Below are 21,399 nucleotides of genomic sequence, written 5' to 3'. Positions count from 1 at the left end.
CATCATCCCAGCTCTGGTATTCCTGGCACGGGGCCCCCACTGGCCACCTCGACCTCTCCGTTTACACCAGCCATTTATTGCTCTTTGGTCAAGGTTATAGTTTGGGGAAAATTCCCATCATATCTTGAGTTAACAAGACAATAAAGAGAAATCCGAACTTTGCGGTCACTGCTCCTTTTTCTCTCCGAGCAGAAAATCACAACGCTCACTGGTATTTAAAGGTAATTACGTCTAAGAGTCAGTCATTTCTTCTGGGGACAATAGCGCAGCGGGAGCCCTCAAAAAAGCCCAGAGAGCTCCTGCATGAAACAATTTGGAGGAGCCAAACGAGGAAAAAATGGTGGGACAAGAGAGATGACGGAGTCAGGAGCTAAAAGGATGATCCACAGAGCTGGCATGCTTCGCCCGGCTGGACACGAGGGTGGGAATCACAGCATCGCTCGGCCTCCCTAGCTTCCCTACCCAGAAAACCAGATGAGCATCAAGAATACATCCACCCTCTCGTCACCACACAGACCTCAAATCGGAGAAGGAAACAGCATTTCCCACCTCTCTTCAGAATTAGAAGTGTGTCACCAAGTAAAGCAAGGGAAGTTCAGAAATGTGCAACCCTGGGTTTAAGAAGGGCAAGAAAGGAGAAAGGGATTTTCAAGAAATATCAGACATTTAAAAATTTCAAGCAAATATATTCCATATTTTCAGCAGAAGCATGTTTGCTGTTCCATGAATTTCTCCTCTGAAATACAGCCCAGTTTGGGTCAGTGCTAATTCTGGAACAGCAAAACAACACATCAAAATCAGCAGGTTAGTTTATTTATCCTCAAAGGAGGAATCATGCTGAGCATTACTCCTTAAGGGTAGCCTTAATAGCAGGGAAAAAGTACTTACTGGAATGGTAAAAGGAAATGTTAGTCTAACTATTAAATACATAATTATGTTAAATACTTGTTTCTGCAATTTTAACACTTAAGTCTGATGCAAACTCACTTTTTGGCCTATGCAATGGATTTAATTTCTTCCAATCTCTTTCAGTCATAAAGTAAGGCAAACTGCAAGAAATGCTGCTACAAAAATTACTTAGTTATCATTTGTTAACAGTGTTTTAGAAAAGTAAATCATTACATGAGGCAAGGACTACAGGCACGGCTCAACTAAATCTCTTGCAACGCTTTCTCATTAAGCATTAAGCCTGGTGCTGCTAAAAGGGGCAGTCTGGTTCTTCCACCACTGAATTTTCCGCTTCCTCCCTTTTCCAAGAACAGAAAAAATCCACAAAGAATTAACTTGTCCCTCACCACCTCAAGCCCACGCTCTTCTGCAGGGTCAGTGAGCTGAACTGCTGCAGGGAAAGGTCCCACAATTGCCAAAGTTGGCATGAGGGAGGGGGTAGGACCACAACGGCCAGGAGCAGGAAGGAGATAGGGGAGAAATGGGGAAGAGGATGTAGCATCGCCTCTTCCGGCAGCTGTGAGCCCTCAGAGCAGCTCAGAGGAATTGCACACTGGGATATGTACAGATCCAGAGTTTGCTAAATTACAACCAAAATAAGGATTATGCACATAAGCAGCTTTAAACCTTGACTCATTCAAAAAATCCCAGGAAAGTCAAAAAACCACATTGATGGTTTGTTCCAGTAAGATGGAAACTATTTTCTGAAAATATCTTTATCATTTCTGTATAGATGGATATATTCCATTTTAGTATGCCAGTAAGGAAATAAGAAATATCTGTTCTTTAATAACGAAGACATTTCTTTCATCATCACTACCTAAAAAAACCAAACTGAGTAAATCTAGTCATTGCTAAAACTTTAAAAAACATACCACTTTTGGAAAAATTACAAAACAATTTTACCAAAACATCTTTTACACCTACAAAATGTCTAAAAAGACTACAGATTTTCAAATACTTATTAGCACTCTTATAAATACTTAATGCTCTAGCTACTAAAGAAGTTCTTTTTGACAGAACCAAAAATCCCACTGTGCAAAACCCATTTTCTTTTACTGACTACATAATAAACACAGCAACTTACAAATCTGCCTTCTGCTTCATCAATATTTTTCCAATATATAAAGAACTAATGTAAATGACAGTATACTTGCTCTGATTATCCAGTCACGTAGAACAAGACATTTCGCAGGCCATGGTTTGGAATAAAAAGAGAGGCTAAGATTCAGGACCGGTGAATTGATCTAAATAGGGGATCTTTTCGAAAGGGACATTACTCTTCATCCTCACCAGCAGCTACCCGTCCCTCCATTGGATGTTGGGTGGCTGCACCCAGCACGGAGGAAGGGTGGGATGGGCACCTGTGACCCTTAAAATTCCTAATTTCGATCTTACCGGACAGATTATTGTAGGATTAATGTAACTCACTGATTAAAAAAAAAATGCCCAGCTGAGGTTTCCTCTCTATAAAACAATCCCCAGTTCCCCATACATCACCCGGCAGCTCTGCATGTCCAACGCACCCTCCCGATCACCTCAAACAGTCATTCAGTGTATAGAACGGACCAAAAGAGCCGTTTGTTTAGGTGGGTTTTTTAAAACTTTGGCTTTTAAAGTTTCACATGATGTTTTGCTTTCTCAGGAATGTGTGTTCTGCTAGGGAACGCAGGAGAGGACTTTCAGGGACAATTTACCAAATTAGTATCCACAGGAGCAAACTACAGTTTCTTTGTTAGCTTGCGTGACACAGTCTGATTCAACCCTTGCTAAAAATTAACATGTCAAGAAAACACATCAGAAAATCACCAGCAGTTTTGCCTTGAGACAAGTCAGAGCAGCAATCTCCAGCCAGGTGAGACAGTCCCAAAGGTGAGGCCTGGCACCAGGTCAGGGACCAGCTCTTCTCACCTTCTCCAACTCCACTAGCTACAAGCGCTGTAGGTGCAGCGCTAGGTCAGACCTCCTCGGTCAGCGTGGCTGCCCTGCTACCACTGTTACTCCTTCGCTAGTGAAGGAAGGGTGAGGAAAAGAAAGAAGGGCAGCAGCGTGAGCCAGAAGTGCGGTTACTCTACACAGTTAAGATTGCTAAGTGCATATAAACAAACTGTCACGAAATCCAAAAGATGAGGAAAAAAATAATCAGTCATACTCAGAATTTTATGAGAAATTCACTTAAAATCCTACCTGATTTGCTCTTTCGAGGTCTGTCATGATCATCTCAATTTCATCAGCCCTAGGAGAACAAGAGAGCATAAGCACCGTTACCACATGGTGAACAACGCCTGCTATAGGAGTTCAATGCATTGTATAATTGTAACATTCATACAGACAACACCAATTTTCAATGTTATTTTAAAAGGAATCAGGATCGACTTTTGGCTGGCGAAATCCTCCTGGGTTTCAGCTGTGGTGACTGGTTTGTTAAGTCTCCAATTCCTTTGCCTGTTCCCTTTCTGCAACACAGCAGCATATCAGTAACTGAGACTATTTAATAGGTCTTTGAAGATCTTAATCCCAGACCTTCTGCAGGAGGACTGTGTCATCCTTCTTCACAAGGAGGTAATTCACAAGGTGCTTCACAAGTGATAGTTACAAAGAAGTCAAAGACTGCAATTCTGCAATCTACTTGTATACGTGAACACAAAAGTTGCCTGTTTTAGTGTGTCTAGAAGTTTGGTTCTAAATTCTCCCAAAAGAAATCATGAGGTTAAAGAAAAAGAGAAATTTGAATTTAAATTATGCAGAAGAGGGTTTTTGGACATAACTTTTAAGGACATAACTAAACTTAGACTCAGGCTCTTAGTATACTTTACAAAGCTGAATAGGCAAGTCAAAGGATTGAAAACTATACAAACGGTTAAGGAAAGATAGATCCATCATATATGTGTGTTAGGTGCCTGCTACTAGCTGAGACCCTGTAAGAACCCCAGCATTTCTAAGGCTTTGCTCACACAAATGGATCGGATCTTCAAGCAATCTCTTTTATCGTCATGCTGAATTACAGGCAAATACTTCACAGCCATACTCTCATCTATGAAAGACATCAGAAAAAGGGTCTATATACCTAAAAGTATGTTCTGAATCAGTACAGTAAGACATATTACTGCTCCCTAGACACTTTGCCTGTCTTACATCTCTAGACCATATGGATGCAATAAACACCATCCTCATCTCCTCTCAACAGCAGCTTTAACCAGCAAGTCCTTTTGCAATCTGCCAACACCATAATGTGTGTGTTTTGTTTTTAATCTGTAGCAGATCATTATCAGTAAAAGCTGTGAAATACTGGGATTCCCTTCTTCTGCCAATGCACAAAAGTCAGCTTTTCTTTTCTTGCAGATCCCACAGAAGATCCATTTTTCTAGGCAGGTGTTTGCTGCGAAAGAGGGCTAATTGAGGTACAACCGGGTACTGGCATACTTGACATTGGACTTTTACACTGGATACTGACTGACTCGTCAACAGCATTTTAGGTTTTTGCACGCACACTTAGGGAAATGGAATAAAAGATCATAATAAATAAATGGGTATGTATATAAATTAATGGAAAATTATTTTTAATTATAGCCTTTAATGTTGTCGAGGCAACATGAATTGCCTTTTGAAAAATCTTTTGGACAATAATGGAAAACAGATTAACATGTGTTTTCTTGTGCAGAAGAAGCTAATGTGCTCTTACACTGGAAAGAAATCATGCACAAGATGTTTTGAATTAATAATAAATAATACACGTTAGTTACTGAGTTGAACAATCGCTCTTCAGGCAAATAAGGACTCTAAGTGTGCAGGACCTAATCAAGAGACTAACCTGACCAGGTTCATACGAGCCTACGATAACTTTCTAGATCTCTCTAGCCTAGTTTTGAAACACCACCTTTTGTCTTAGATGCCAACCCAAAAATTCCATTCCTTCCTGTTAAACTGCAAATGGAAATTAAAGTATTTCACATGGAAAAGATGTCCATGAGAACATGCAAATGACCCCATTATGCATCTGTAACAGACAGTACAACAGAAGAGAGCATCCTAAACCACCAAAACGTTATTTCCCAGTGCTTTACAAATATTTTTAGCCATGATAGTTTAAGGATCCTCTTTATGCAAGCTTATGTATTCAGGTTGAATTTATATGTGAGTGCTTCAGGTTATACGGAGCCACTGCGTGACGTCTGGATTATGTCACAGGCCGCTTGGGTCGGAGCCTGGGAGAGTCCCATTCCAACACGACGGTTACAGCTTAAGCGACCGCAGCTTTCTTCAGCTTCTCTATGGAGCAGGATTCTGGGGAACAGTAAAATTCCTGCCTTTCATTCCCAGCAGGACAACGCTAGTGTCAGATATCAGCCAAAGGCCTTAGAAGCTGCATGACCTGAGATGACTGATGGACTCAGAAGCACTAAAATCTCTGACTGGGAGAGGGGAAAAAAGTGCCATGCTTTTTGGAGCAGAAGGGTCACTTTTCAGTCATGGGTTCAGCCAAGGAAGAAGCCTGGCTGCAAGGAAAAGCAATAGGCTCTGTGATGCAGAAGAAAGATGGGCGTCGAGGAGTCAGAAGCACGAGGGTGGGTCTGGACCCACCAAAGGACCCTCAACTACGTCTGAAGATCACAGGGGCAAGTTAAGGAAGCCAAGGGTGGGGAAATGGATGAGCACAGCTCATGTAAGTCTGCTCTGCACACACCTATAACAACTTTTAAACCTTACGGAAGTCTCCTTAGTACACACACCCGCAAATGGGAATTGTAAACCCTGAGTGAGAAGCGGCTAAGAGCAGTAAGGCAGAAGAGCACCTTCGGCCCGGTGTAAGGCTGCTGGCAAGACAGCAAAAACAAATTTGGACTAGAAGGCAGGACGGTGCCTGAAAAATGAGGTGCAGGGACTTAAGACAATCCTGTGTTTAAAACAGATATGAGTATTAGTAGCGGTATTTGCATGCCGTTTCTGCTGGGGTCAGGATTAAAAGATCTATCGTAGCACTGGCATATGCAGTCAATGACAAATAGCGACCGAGGATATAGAACACCATAGAAATGATATTTCTGCCCTTCAACACGCACGGATACTTCTGACCGAATCCAGTAGAAGTGTCAAACTGTAGCCAAAGGCAAAATCGTCCCTTTGTCCTTGCATTCAAATATAGCAGCTGATGGCTACTGAACTCTCTTTTCACTCGTACATTTTCTGCCTAGTTTTTCCACATCTCTTTCCACACACCTAATAAAAGGATGAGGGCTCTCCAAAAAACTTGAAACAAAACATCTCCAGCCCAGCATTCTGAGCATCCGCCGAGGCTAATGTTGCACCCATAAATGTTATCCTAAAGTATGGTAATGAATTAAATTACTCTATATTCTTTCCTAGCACAAGTGTCAACAGCATTCAGAGGAATCTTTCAAACGGCATTCAGCCTTTTCGTTTTCAAAGCTCAACTACCACATCAGTAGCTGGCACTCGGCAGTCTGAAGTCACTTATTTCAGAAGATCTCTAATAGCTACGTTCACTGTTTGCTCAGCAGAAGAATTTATTAGAAAATAAATTACAGCTCTCGCACCTTTTATGCCCTCGCAGAAACAGCGCGCGTTGCCGGGCTGCTTACAAAGCGCTGTGCTGAGCGCAAACCTTGGCGGCACCGGGAATTCCCGTTTGGCTCCCGGAGCCAGGCCCACCCCGGGGCATTTTTGAGGGATTCATCATCTGCCCCATTTGCTCATTTTCAGCCCTTCCTATTTCGATATTTTCTGTTCATTTCAACGGAACTACCTGACAGGCAAAATACCGTTACGCTTCAGGCGGGCAGTGTCTTGTCCTACGAGTTTTCCTTTACACTCTGGCAGGGACCTCGAAGAGAGCAACGGCCAGGTTTAGCAAACCTGTGGTTACATCGCGGCTGAACTTCTGACCAAAGTCGCTCCATGTGAACTCAAGTCACTTACCAGAGCTGCGGATCTGATGATTTTTACTTTTAACTTTCTTAGTTCCTGAAGCAGCACATGACTTGGCTTCCCGTGACTGCCTACACTGCCCCATCCCCCAAGAGTGGAAGGCAAGGCAAAAAAGGAAAAAAAAAGGAAAGTTCTGTCTGTCTTTATATGGATACAGAGAATCAGGGTATGTGGAAGGGACAGGACTTTTTGCTAAGTTACACTGAGACTTACAGTGTTTTACAGAAGGTTTCTGCACTACAGTGGTCAGGATTAAGGCCAACATTATTCAGGGTTTGTCACGGGCGATACCTTCTTAAAATTAAAACAGAGATAATAAAGAGTGGGTAAAAGCTGTTTTCAAGAACGAATATTATCTGTCCTGTGTTATTTCATTCTACAGATAGTATAAACATTAATCTGATCTAATTCCTCATAATCTCTGTGTTGGAGCAAAAGTAATCAGGCAAGCACTCCAGTCTACATTACAGGCAGTTTGTTCTAAGTTTCAACACTTTCAGGCTAAGGAACGTGGCAATTAAACTATAAGTCCAAGCATTTGGAGCTACAGAATACGCAGCAACAAGTATAAGGCGTCTGGACTGTTGAAACAGCACGATCAAGAAATACGCTGCTATTGCTTCTCTTGCTGTTGCGTATAAAGTGAAAAACAAAACACATTAAAAATGTAACTTTTAAAAGGTGTAAGATTTTAACAGCTATGAAATAGCCCTTGACACTACCATGCCATCCATTTAAAAAAAGAACTTAAGGAGTTTAAACCTCCCCCCCCTTATTCAATGGAAATGCACATGGGAAATCAAAAATACAGAAAGGTTCAATTTTCTTTTTAAGATCAAGATAATCGATTAGGTTTGAACAGCATAACAAGCACGCAAATTCCAGAACAGGTAGAACAGAAAAAGCTCAGCTTCTTCTTCTAAATAAAATTAAACCGGATGAAAATCCCCAAACCCACGGAGGTATTCACTTGCAAGCAAGGAGAATCCGGACTTTATGATCAAAATGCAGCTGAACCAACTCCTTCATTTAGCTACTAGCTGAAAGAGGCAGAAACAATTCCTTTTTATTAACATGACAAGTGAATGGTTTGCCAAATCTTGTGGCTACAGCCCCTGAAACATTAGGACTTACTGAACCTTGAAGGAAACTGCTGTTGGATTCTTTATACATGGAAGAACTGAAAAACACAGATGACACTTGTGAAACTGCAGTCAGCGGTGGGGCCAAGAAACTTCACTAACGGGGCAGATTAATATATTGGTTTGGCAAAAAGCAAACAATATTTTTCCCCACACGTTTGTTTTCTGTAAAAACACCTATAAGTTTATTGGTCAGAGCAAATGGTATACGGAGCCACTGGGGCTTGTTAAAATGTTCGTATTACTAAAACATTTATGTGCTCAATTTCAAATTAAGAGTACGCATTATGAAATACTGTGCGTTTATGTTTAATTATAAAAAAGAAAAACCCTACCAACAGATTAACATGTATCTCTTGTCATCACTGGGGCAAGAGGGAGCGGAATTGGGTGGAATTTGGTAAACACCTTATCCTCCTAACATTGGAGGTTGTACAGTCTAGCACCTCTACGTTCCGGAACAAACTCGGGATCCTGGGAAGCTGTCTGGAACATTCGGAAAGGAGAGAAAAAAAAAGAGAAGGGACAAGGCATTCAAACAAAACGCAACGTAAGCGTCTATCAGAAAAGCTTCTGGGGTCTAGGATGTAATTTTAGATCACTAAACCACCTCAGACCTGCCTGCTGCTCGATGATCAAGGCACTCACCCAAGGCACGGGAGCCTGGGAAATCCAGCATTTGAACCTTTTTTTTTTTTTTTTTTTTTAAAGTAGAAACGAAGGACAATGAATTTCCTACCCAAATTCAAGACTGTTTACAGACTCTGCCAGGAGGATCTCTCCCCTAATCCCTGTATCTCAGCGACTCCAAGCAAAGGTGTATATGCTGCTGGCTTGCTTAATTTCTAGGACCTATGTATGAAGAGCCAAACACACTTTCTTCTAAACTCTTAGCAAGAGTCAGATAAGAAGGCAATATTAAAAAACTCACCACCTCTGTTTATCTTGCATATTATGACTATCACTACAAACATAATTTAGGCATTTTTAGAATTCATAATGATTCTAATCCAATAAACATCTATATGAGATAAACTCACATTTATTGCTAATACAACCTCCCAAAGTCATAGATGCAACAGTCGTACAAAAAAAGAAAAAAAGCTATTTCAGCATAACCAATACAGCATGTCAAAGTAAAAGAACTAATACATGTTTTAGTAGTAAGTTCTCAAATCTATTTTTTAAATTGCAAGAGCTATAGGTTAATATTTTCTTTCACAGCAACCCTCTAAGGATCTTCAGATCGGATAATCCGTTTTCCAATGTCATATAAATCCAGGCCTCTTGTAAAAGAATTTCTCTGTTCAGGGATTCATAAATCCACCAACTTTAGTAATGAATTGGGCGTTTTCTTTCCTAGGAACTCAATTGGCGAAAAAAATCCTCTCTCTGTTAAGCAGTGAAACACTGAAGGCTTTAAATTGAGAGATCAAAGAAAAGTTGGTTTCAGGTGCTCCAGCGATTGTGCAATACATCATCTGGATTAATCTGGAGCATGGTTAAATATCCAGTGTACACTGTCCAGGACCCTTGCTGGAGTTATCCTACACTAAATCAAATTCTTCCCCTAGCAAAAAGGAGAGAGACTCAATGCTAACTTTTCCATATTTCTTTATTTTATTAGAATTAGCTGCCGTTTCCTCTCACTGCGAGCCTTGTATCAATGCAGTACGTCGCATACGGGTTCAATCTGAAAAAAATAAACTAAAACTCTTACAGTGCTTTCTCATTAACACACCAAGTTTGTACCATAAGTACTGGGATCAAGCAGTCTCCCCAGCTGCAGGTGGGATCTTCAAATAAACCATGTCCTAAGCGTTTGAAAGATGACAAGCGATTGTCAAATATTGATAAAGGTTAAAGAAACTACTTAAAAAGCTTAAGATATTGAGCAATACTAGGATAATACAAGACAAGAATCATCTTGATTGTTAGAAGGAAAAAAAAAGACCCTACAGAATTAAACCTCTTTAAATCTATAGAAAAACTGTTTTCTAAGAAAACCTGTACAGCACTTTGTTTTCCCTTTCATGGCTTAAGTCAGGATTTCAAGGGTAAGAAGATCAGGTTTGAAACTACGAAGTTTTAAATACACTAGAAATCCACTTTATTCCCATGATATACTAGGGAGCAGAGTTTCTAAAGATCAGCAAAGGGTTTTATTAATAATTTCTCCAGGGTGAGAGAAATTGATATGAGTGATAGTAATTGATAATGCCCAATAAAACATAAAGAGAAAAAAAGAATTCTATGCAACAGCAAGTAGAAACCTGTAGAATCTTAAACCTGTAATGCTCACAGTTTTACAGGCACAAGAACTTGGCACACTTTGCAAATGAAAGAACAACGTGTAATGTAAGTAGCCAGGATGAAGAAGGCTAAAGAAGTAGCAGTTGTATTAAAAATGTAGCCCAGTCTACAAACAAACGGTACACCTTTTTTATTCCAAGACAATACTGTTTTCTTAAGTGCCATATATTTTGGAACAAAGCCAGTATGAACCACTCATTCCCAGAATTGTTCATTCCTCCATTTAAACACTCCTTTGCATTTTTCTCTGCGCACAGAAAGGTGTCTTGTGTACTTCGAGGCCAATCATCATGCTGCCTGTTACAGAGAGGAACGTCGGATACAAAAAGAAATGCAATTGATCGTTCTTCTCCTCATCTCATGATCAAATATGTCTCATTTCCCAATGTATGTTCACTTTACCCCACAAAGCCTCAGGACTAATGTTAAAATTGCTAATTGAAAGTGTCCAGAATTGGATCATTCAATGTTCCCTCATCACGAGAACACCGGCGACAACCCTTTGGGTTAGAGAAGAGTTCAGAGAAGGTTGGAGAAGAGTTCAGAGAAGGTTGCTAAAATATGAGATAATAGTACGGTAATTCAGTTTGCCCCCCCGTGACTACAGCTCCCACTCAGCAATCTGAAGCAGTACAAAATAATCCCTGGCCACGCAGGAAGCCTTCTGCAGAAGAGGACACCTTGGACAAAGGGACACTGGGGACTGTGCCCATCATTCTGATTATGACCAAGGGCGTATGGTAACCATCCGAAACTTGCAGAACCAAATGATCTTCTTCAGCCTGATCTAAGAACCACTCTCCATTAACTTCTCAGGCAGCTGATGAGAAGTCTCCAACCTCATGTGGGAGGCTGAGGCCCTTTTTCCTACAGGTTCTAGTCCGGCAGACAAAGAAAGGAGTCTGAGCAGATCAGTTCCGGGGGAATCATTTGGACCCAACTTTAGAGGCTACAGAGAAAATGACAACTTCTTGATGTTTTATTTTTGCTGTACTACTGCCAGAATCCCACCTGCATTAATATCTAGAAGCGCCACCGCTGAAATGGAGACACTGGTGCTAATCACCAGATTTGCAGGATAAAGTCCTCAGGGTGAGGAACGCAATCTCCAAGATCAGAACGTGCAGAATATTCATGCTCAAAGCAGCCTATTTACACAAACAAACATTCCCACTCGCCATCTTGGTCACTGCCAATCTGCACGGTGCTACGTCCTGGCGAGCGGGAGGCACTCTTTGATCCAATATGATGGCTCTGAGGGTTTTCTAACAATTCAAGATGACACAGATGCCGCAAACTCTCTGTTTCCTGGTGCTTCTTATTACAAATTGAAAGAGCTTGCTGCAATTCCCCTCTCCTGACTTCAGCTGATTCAATAACGTATCAGAATTTAAACACAGACACTCTTCCCTCTCCCTCACTTAAACACAAAGCATATCAAAAGCATGGAATTACTCCTGACTTGGCCTTGAGCAGCCAACATGATGTCAATTTTACATGTTTTATAAAGCAACAGCATGTAGAAAGCAACTCAAATGCAGGTCATATCAAGCATGTGACCCACAGAGCAATCAAAGACTGCCTGAAACTGTCATTCAAGGTTCAATCATCTTCTTGCAGGAAAAATGAAACATCTGTGGCCCAGAGAATTAAGTTATGTATTGCATAATTCATCTGGTGTCTGCCACAGCAGCCATTTTAATGCTCTAGTGATAAACATGTTTGATTATTTTTGTTTTGTTTCCTGTTGCCTCCATGGTATTTCTATTTATCTACCCATATTACAATGCATATTGTAGATAAAAAATATACAAAACAATGTTACAGTCGGCTGATAAGATGTGGGAAATCAGCAGACTTATTAATCACATTAAGATGGCACCATCATTAAACCTTATGTTTGCTGTAATTGTACTGATTTTGCTTCTTTTGGGGACGTTCTATAGTTAGATTTGATGATGAAATCATTGCTTCCTGAGCATCTAAACACTAGCTTTTGAGGTCTTTTCATTAGCAAGTCACCTTCCTCGCACACAAAGTGAATTTCTCCCTGTTTCCTATTCCCTCCCCTCCTTTTTTTGGATCGTAATGGAAGCAGGAGGAAAGAGCATCTTATGCCAGACAACGCAGGACCCCTTCTCTTGCCCTTTTTTTCCACTGATGTGTTTGCGGTCCCCACTTTGAGAAACCCTAATCTAAATCATCCCTTGTGAGCCGTTCTGAGCAAAGTCCTCCATATAAACCAGTAAATTGGCACCATTACAAAACCTGATCAACTTTGGTAGGTCCAGAGCTGTACCCAATACCTTGAAATTCTGCACACTGTTAAATATTTTGGATAGAATATAAGTACCCAACTCATGATGCTTTTCGCAGAGGTGAACCAGTGGATAAGACAACACATCCTCCTGTAAGCCTGAATACAAATCAAGCACCGTTTCCAACAGATTGCTCCTACAAAGTTGTTTACAAAATACCTATTGCAATAAAATCAGCTCTGCCTCCAGTGCTTTGCAACAGCCCCCCATTGCCAATTCCTTCTGCAATATTTCCAGGGCATTCCCTCATCCCCTAAACGTTATCTTTCCGCTCCCCAGCCCACAAAAGGAAATAGTGGCTACGGAGGCTTCCCAGCAACACGTATACGGCTGAGCAGCCAGCAGGTGGACAGGCGACTGCTGCTCTCCCATTGCAGCCCTCCTCTCGAAGGGAGCGCTCTCGGGCTTCCTCTCCTGTCCGCTCCTGGTTCTTACAAAATTCACCAGAACTCCCCGCCTGGGAGACCTCTAATGCCATTAATTTCCACGGAAATCAATCCTCAGCCTCCAAGTTGATTTAGGAGGGGCACTGATGAACTGCAAACTGATCAACAAGCAGGCTGGCAGCAAACCAGACCACGAGCTCGTGAAAGCTTCATTTCCTTAGGAAGCCAGGCGAAAAACAGCGCTCGCGCAGTGCTACTGCTGGCTAAATGTGAAACTGCTCCTTCAGGGACACACAAAGACCCCAATCCAGAATAGCAGAACCGTTGCCTTTGCTTTTGCTTGCAAAAAAGGTATAGCAAAGTATAAAGGAAGGATTTCCTTAAAGACCACCTCTTAACTGAGCAACTCTGTTGCTCTACAGCTTGCAAAAGCTGTTTTATACCGTTTTCTCCAAATATATAATAATAGAAGAGAGTTTGGCATTTTGAAAGGTACAGCCCTTGCAACAATCTCCTTATTTCTACTGATGGGGTTAAAAGAGGGCACTTATTCAAAATTAGATACATTCATTAGAGGCATGTTATGTATCATTCTTTTTTATTGGAATGATATATTTTAAATCAGCAGGAAGCGTTATCTATGTTTTGATAAGATCCTCCAGAAATACACACAAATATTTTAACTTTACTCAGTAATGTCACTGCACTTAAAATGTGTAAAACATGCATCTTGGCACACTCAAGGGTATAGATTTTTTTTTTTTCTTAGAGACATCATGCCAAATTTGAAAAATGACTAGAGGTTTTGCATAGTTACAAAATGAACAATCTTCTCATTTTACATGGATGCTGATAGCAGATATTTCTGTATGTTTGTTTTCTTTAAAACAAAAATAACAAAAAAATTCACAACTTTTCTATAGCAACTGTTCACAGCTTTACTATAGCAACATACCAGATTCATCTTTAGGAGCTTCTTCCAGAGAAGCTCAGCATCTCCTGTTCTCCTTAACTGCAAAAAGAGCTGGGGACCTCAGCTATTTGGAAAATCTAGTTTTGTCTCCATTAATTTCTCCCCTTGTTTATTCTGTATCTTTGTCCACCACTGTAAGACATTATAAAATATTTTTCTTCGACTTAACCTCGGTCTCTATTCAGTGAAATAGATTTAAGGCAGCTTGAAAATAAAATAGGACAATATGGCAATTTGATATACACGTGTCGCTCCACAGGCTTGTGTCAAGGGAAAATTACTGTTTACCACCACAGCAATGACAGATCTTCAGCATCCTACCTTGTGGAGAATGGTAATTTTCGAGTGGCCTGAGCAGGTATTAGGGTAAATATAACGCATCAGCGACGAGAAGCCACTCAAGCTGGGCGGAAAAGCTGCAGTCCCCTAGGTTATCTGTCCACTCTGTCCAGGCTGACTTTGGTAACTGGCACTATGCAGTGTAAGACAACATCCTATATGGCCTTTTGAAGGATTTACTGACATAAAACAAGATAAATACGTCCAGCAGGCCAATAATTTCCAACTTATTATTGTTTTTTTTAATCAAGCTGCTTGTGTGTCCCTCCCAGTACATTTACTAACAGGCACTTAGATATGCTGTCTTGCTTCCCCATATTGTCAAATTCACCTGCAACATCTGGCCACTGTTTTAGGCTTAAGGACACCAAAAAGCCATCGTTTGGTGATAGCATCTGTATATGACGGCAACCAACCAGCATCACTGCCATCCCTATAATAACGCATCCAATTACCAGTACGGCTTTCTCTCTTCCCAGAGAGCTCCAACTCTGTTCCGAATGGACACGCCACTTTGTCAGTTCGCAATCATATCACCAATCCGCAGTTTCAGTCTATAGCTACCAGTAGTGTGAATCGTGCTGACCCGAGTCAGAAAGCAGCAAAAAACAGGCAAAAAGAAATAAAGGAGGGAGATGGAGTCTAAAGAACAGAGAAAACTAAAACAGGAGGAGGAAGGAGAAAGATATATTAGCTGTCTACACACAAAACTAAATTCTATGTATATTACACAGAGAAAATTACTCAAAATAATCCTTCTTGGCCAAAAAGAACAACTCTAGGTCCTACCGCAAGCCCTTGGAGGGCAACAGTGCAGTACCTCCTCATTTAACAGTCTACAATTTGATTTGCAGCAACACATTTCAAATTCTCTATTTCCCTTTCAACAGTTGTTTAGCCTTTAAAATACTGCTAAGGTAAAATAGCTTCAGGCTTGACTAATATTGTAACCTGTGGTACGGAACTATTTGATTATTCTGTTTCAACAGTTATTATAACAGGTTTAGTATTTCTGCAGAATGGGAGTCTGAACTAGAAATAGTCTTCTGTCACTAGTGATAATTCCTCAACATTTCTATTAAATCTAAAGATATGCTGATGTCAGAAACCTCTTTGGCGGATGAAAATCATCCTTCCTAAACGTAACAAGCAGCTGTAGCAGAGAAAGGAGGTAAGACAATGCAGATTTACGTTTTAGATTTACTTATTTTTTAATGCAGTTGTAACTCTATTATCCAGTCAGTCTTATAGGCACAAGACCAGCGTTTGGTTAATAAGAAATAACAATTCACACAGTTCACCCTCCCTCTGGCCCCCACCTCCTTGCTTCCACTTCCAGGTTGTCACTGCTGCATCATCTTCCCCATCCACCTGGCTGAAGTGAAGTGTGCAATAAAGAAGTTTCTCCAATGTTATATCTAAAATAAGACCACCCTGCTGTCACCAACAAAAAAAAAAAAAAAAAAAAAGGAGGAGGGAGCAGGGCTGTATGGAAAGCATGCATTAATAAACTGCAAAGCTCAGGAATTTCATCCATTTTTCTTAAATCTGTTCCCAGAAATAATCAATAATGAAGACTTCCACGGGCCCAGGCCATGTGGGTCATCAGGTACTGAGGTGCAGTAAACTTTAATGCTATACCACTACTACGTAGGTAGAAGATGCAAGGAAATAGGAACAAAATAGAAAAAAAAACGTATAAAAAGATTAAATAAAGTTTGGTTAAAATAATACTGGTATCAGGCAATATATTCTCTAAAAAAATGGCTACAGAAAGCATTAAGAACAGAGCAAAGTTTATTTACCACTCAGAATTAATGCACAAAGCGGTTGCTAATTACCAAGCCGGGTCAGAACTCTGCATTTATGAAACATTTCTCCATTCTGCCGCCTAACTGCCTTGCTCAGCTTCGGTCTAACAGCGTGCCACCACCTCACTGACGATGAGCGCGACAAAAATCAATCAAACAGTCAGAAAGATAAATAACTTTTCTGTATCACAACTAAAATATGTTTTTGATCAATAACATAAAATTAACTCCTACTCCTTTGCCACGAAAATAGATTATTTCATCAGAGTACAGACAGACAGAGATGTTATGTAATCAAGAATAGCTCACTCTGCTATATTTAGTGGCCACTGTCTTTCAGCAAAGAGCGCAGAAGTACACCCATTATCACTTACAAGCCCTGTACTGACTTGGTTTTCTGATGAGTTAAGCTGGTCCAACACGCTTAACATCAAGATATTATATATTTAAAACTACAATAACAACTGTGACAGTATGAAGGGAATGAATAGGGAAAAGACAAGAAAGTCACGGTTGTGGTATGGATAGTCATCCAGCAGTGTCGGAAGGATCAAAAGAGATTGTGAAAAGAGTCCTACCTAAAACTTATGCCCCAGGGAACCTGCAACAGTGATTTCTAACCTTGCTAATTTGCAGATTACCTGGAGTTTTCCATCAGAGGACAAGATATTGGTATAGGCACATTTGCACTTAACGACTGGTTGCCTTTCACAGTTATGTTTGTGATCTCTTAGCAATAACCCGTGGACTTCCAGGAATGTGCATAACACGCCCGGAAAATCACTGATCTCGACCACCAACGCAGAGCTCAGACCTGCTATTACTGCAGCCTGGGCTCACACGCTGTGCAAAGCTAAGAGCCCTCTGCCATTTCTGAGGTCTACGGGACCTTAATTAAAAGGACAAAAAAAGTGCCTGTGGATAGTCCCCCAGACGCAAATAGCATCATCATCAATGCCACTGTCTTTCCTTCCCTCCACCTCCCCCACCAAACACCACAAGAAAGTGTAACTAATTCTAAAGTCAAACTCTACTTCTAGCTTTTCTGATTGCAGATATCGAAAAGTTCAAAGTAATAAGGCATTAGAAAAGCTAAGGATTAAACTAATAGCTGGTTTATAGGCCGTTCACACTTTTAAAAAAGTGAAAGAACCAGCCCATGTTCCCAACCGGAATGTGGAAGAAAAAGACTGTTTAGTGGAACAGCTACTGAATAATACTGGTAACAAACATTTCTCATTGTTGCTTTAGGTATCAGAAGCAACAAGTGAGTATGCCAGCTGGTACGTGCACCAGCCTTACAGAGCTGCTTCTTTAGGTGTGGATGATCCAGCTACAGCAGCTCTCCGAGACCCTAAATGCCCAGAAGTCATGGCATACGGTGACACCTCTGCACCGCCACCTCTTCACCAATTATCTTCTCCAGGATGTTCCTTTTAGATACTCAACTGAAAAATTCTTGCAGACTAAAAATGCTTAGGGATCACAATATGTTACAAGGGTAAGAAAACAAGCAAGGTAGGCAGAAATCAAACATCACTACTTCAGTGCAACCCTCAAACCCTTCAATGTTTCCTCAAAGGGCTGCGAAAGCGAGAGAGGAAAGGAAGCATTAGGCCTATTAAAATAATAATAATAAAAGGTAAATAGAGTTGGCTCCAAATGTTAACAATGTAATAGTTGCAGAATTTGAGTTCTGAGAATAATGTGCAGAGCAAAGGTATTTGCAACTGCCTACAAAACAAAGCCCTTAAAAGCAGATGGCTCTGAAAAAAAAAAAAAGGGAAATTTTTATAATATACACTCCGAAGCACATGACAGTGAGAAGGCCTCTGCATTATGTTGCTTTTGGGACTGGCAACAAGAAGATCTCATTGACTTGCCAAGAAGAAGAAAGATCAATGATGTGTAATTTGGGAATACCCTATTCCTGCATGATTGGAGCAAAAATATTGCATCTTTACAATTCTCCATGGAATTAGACATATTGGGTCATTTTCCTCTAGCTGCACAAAAAGTCATGAACTTCCAATATAGTATTTTAAAGACAGTCAGCCATATATAAAGCCAAGAAAAGATTACTGATAAATTTACTTAATTGACTACCATCTGGAATAATTAACCTAACAAAACTCTGCTGATTATTTACTATGTACCATTTTGTGCGCATGTTTTTTGCCAGCAACATTCACAAATTCACACTTCCCTCACTGCGACTACAGCTGTACTCTTAAGAAACGATCAGCACTTCCCCCAAATAATCAATAAAACATTAGCACGAAAATCTACTCATTTCCCCCAAGTAAGTCCTGCAAATAAGAACTAACTTGGCGTTGATTTTGTTCAATTAAAAGCAGCTTATGTACGCACCGCTGAATGAGCCGCATGCTAGAGCGGCTCGTTAAAAATGGACGTTTTGGCTCTTGACCTGGGCACGTAACACCCAAGTGGCCCCTGCCCAGCGGACGGGTGGCCCGGCTTGGCAGTCGGGCCGGGGCTGGAGCGACGGGACCGCTGCAACGTTTCCTTCTTCAAACATGCCCAAAGGGAGACTCCCACTTATCTTCCTAAACAAACAGCCATGCCGGTCACTTCTTCCTGCCTCCGGTTAGGAATTTCCCAGGGCTACGGGCTAATGAGCACTGCCCTCGAGCCTCACTGGCAGGGGCTCCAGACACCTATTTATCAAGGAGGGAATTAACAGGAAAAAAAAAATCACAAATAGCTGTAGCTTTCTGGCCCTCATTTCCTTAGCAAATGATCTGCACTGAGCTAAAAGCAGCCGTTCAGCCAGCGAAACCCGACAATATATTTTCTATTACCAAACAAAGAGAAATTCTGTTGAGTAATGCTTTCTTTCGTTCAGTTTGCCCACAATGTTCTCCGTTGATGAATATATCTGACTTTGTGTAAATATGATTAAATAAATCGGACAATGCCAGGATGTATCAGTCTCACTAAGAGTTCCTAGTTCAAGATGTGAAGTACTTGCCCCAATGAGCACAACTTGAACTACTCCATGTGCACGCTCAATTTTTATACCTTCTAATTAAAAAAAAAAAAAAAGCTCGGGTTGTCTTATTTTTATTAATGTTCTTATTTTTATTAACGTTCGTATTTTTATTAGCATTGGTGTAACATGAGAATTACAGATTTTACATCTATTGCCACACTGATTCAAAGGATTTCGTAATACTTGAGGACTAGGGAGGAGGGGAAGGGAAAGAGAAAGGAAAAAGAAAGAAGACGGAAAAATTCCTGCAAAGTATTTTGACTTATTTGGAGCTCAGGGCTCTTCACGCACAGGAGGATCAGGTAACAGTGAAATGAGTGCTACGACTGACATCTTCAGATAAAGGAAATCAAAAAGGAACAACTCCAAAATCCAGGCCGTTTAAAATTAGTTGTCTACACATGATGTTAACAGGTCTAATCTTAAGTAGGCTAAGTGTTACTCTTCATCTGTTGCGTACAAGTTCACATCAGACCTGTCTCTTTGAGAAAGAAAGGAACATCAGCCAAAGAATATGGTGATCTCTGCCACATCCACTTTGTAAAATAAGAAAAGATTAAAAAAAAAAGGCAGCAGTTGAAAAGTAGCACAGTTAAGAAACGGAGCTGCGTCTGCAAGTGGCAGCGCCACTTCCCTGCACCTCCCTGCCAGCCGTCTCCGCCTGGCACGCCAAAATCGCTCCTGCCGATGGCAGCGTTTTCTCGAGCACCCCAGAAATCCCACAGAAACTGGCTTCTCGTTTCTAGGTACTAGGAAATGACATGCCAATGACGTGACTTTTTCTCCCTCCTAACAAAGTCAGCTATTCTCTATGAAATGACTTTCACATAAACCACAAAAACCCCACGCCTCCTACTGCAGATGACCAGTCTCCTCACCTCCAGGCTAGGTGCACCTTCTCACAGCAGATACAAATTTTGCCCCCTTATCATTAAGCCTCCCAGTCCTCTATTCCCACAGTATCTCCCCTCCCACTCAGGCTGATAGCCTAAGGGCATAAATTATTAGGCTGGGAGAGACTTTTATTTGATGAAACACATCTGGCAACCACAGTCTAAGGATGAAGCCCCTCCTGCCACCTGGGCAAAGCTGAGTCCTATTAAGGGTCATCCATCCGCCAGAGGGGCTTTGTTACAACCAAATTTTACGTATGAAATATCAGACAAGGCATGAGCTGAAGGCTAAAAGAAAAAAAACTGTTGCTATCTTCAGCAAGTTAAGGAAAACACTAAATAACTCAGCTGTAAGTAGAACATTATTTTCTCTGGTATCACATACAGAAGCTGCTGTTTAATTAAAACTAAGCTGCTTTAAGCCATTACATTGGCAAATGGCTACACCAAATGACTTGTCAGTTGTTAGCATTCAAGTAGCAGGAGTTGTGTGTTGTCACATTCAGATGGCAAGCTGCAACGCTAACGCACATTTCCCTAATGGCTCCAGAAAGATAAACTCAAGACTGTGAAGTTATTAAAAGTGCTACTGTGTATTACTGAGGAATATTTTCTTACCATGTTCTTCAAAGACACCAACTATCACGCACTCAGCAGGGATTTAATTGCTTCAACCTCTGCCCTAAAAAGACAAGCCATTCTAGCCATTTAGTTGCACTCATTTTTAAAAGTAGAATTTATATTAATTTTGAATTTAAGCCATAAGTTTCAGACAACATCTTTACTTCTTCAATGGAACAAGCCCAGATACAGCCTCCCGATTCAGATCTTACGTATTTCAATTTCACGACCCAGAATTAAAAAGCATAATTTACTACAGCAGCTACTTTTCCCCCTATCTGCTTATCATTGGACCCCTGGGTTGAGCCAGGGAGCATCAGCTGGAGGCATCTGCAGGATTCGGGCTGGGAGACTCTGCCTCTTCCTCCTCTGCAGTCGTCACTCCCTTCCCCCCCAAAAGTGGGAAGAACAGTAGCAAGGAACTTGAAACAGTTAAATGCACCGAATTTGTTGATCTTTTTACTTCCTGTGAGTCATGCTCCTCAACTCGACCACTATGCATATAAAAATCTGCTACAACTCATTAAATAAATATTTCCATTTTGGCTCAGTAAAGGGAGATGATTCCCACATTAGAGCACTGAACAGGTACAACAATGAAAAATGCTGTAACAATTAAAATTGTCCATTCCAGTGAGTTATAATGCCCATGCTATAGGGTAGTTAGTAGTATCACAGCATTAATATCATGATGGA

At 40.9% G+C, this 21,399-nt stretch overlaps 1 protein-coding gene across 12 annotated transcripts in view; it reads right to left on the bottom strand.

Moving 5' to 3' along the window:
- CUX1 (cut like homeobox 1) overlaps positions 1-21,399 on the bottom strand; it is a 247,482-nt gene that overhangs the window by 66,216 nt on the left and 159,867 nt on the right. For all 12 annotated transcript variants that reach the window (XM_068909277.1, XM_068909279.1, XM_068909283.1 and 9 more), the window contains exon 9: positions 3,136-3,184. In XM_068909277.1, the coding sequence (XP_068765378.1) occupies positions 3,136-3,184 (49 nt within the window). The remainder of the gene's footprint in view (positions 1-3,135; positions 3,185-21,399) is intronic.

This window comes from Struthio camelus, chromosome 16 (genome assembly GCF_040807025.1).
Source record: "Struthio camelus isolate bStrCam1 chromosome 16, bStrCam1.hap1, whole genome shotgun sequence".
NCBI classification, from domain to species: Eukaryota; Metazoa; Chordata; class Aves; order Struthioniformes; family Struthionidae; genus Struthio; species Struthio camelus.
The sequence above is the reverse complement of the archived record's forward strand: the minus strand, read 5'-3'. Positions and strand labels throughout refer to the sequence as shown.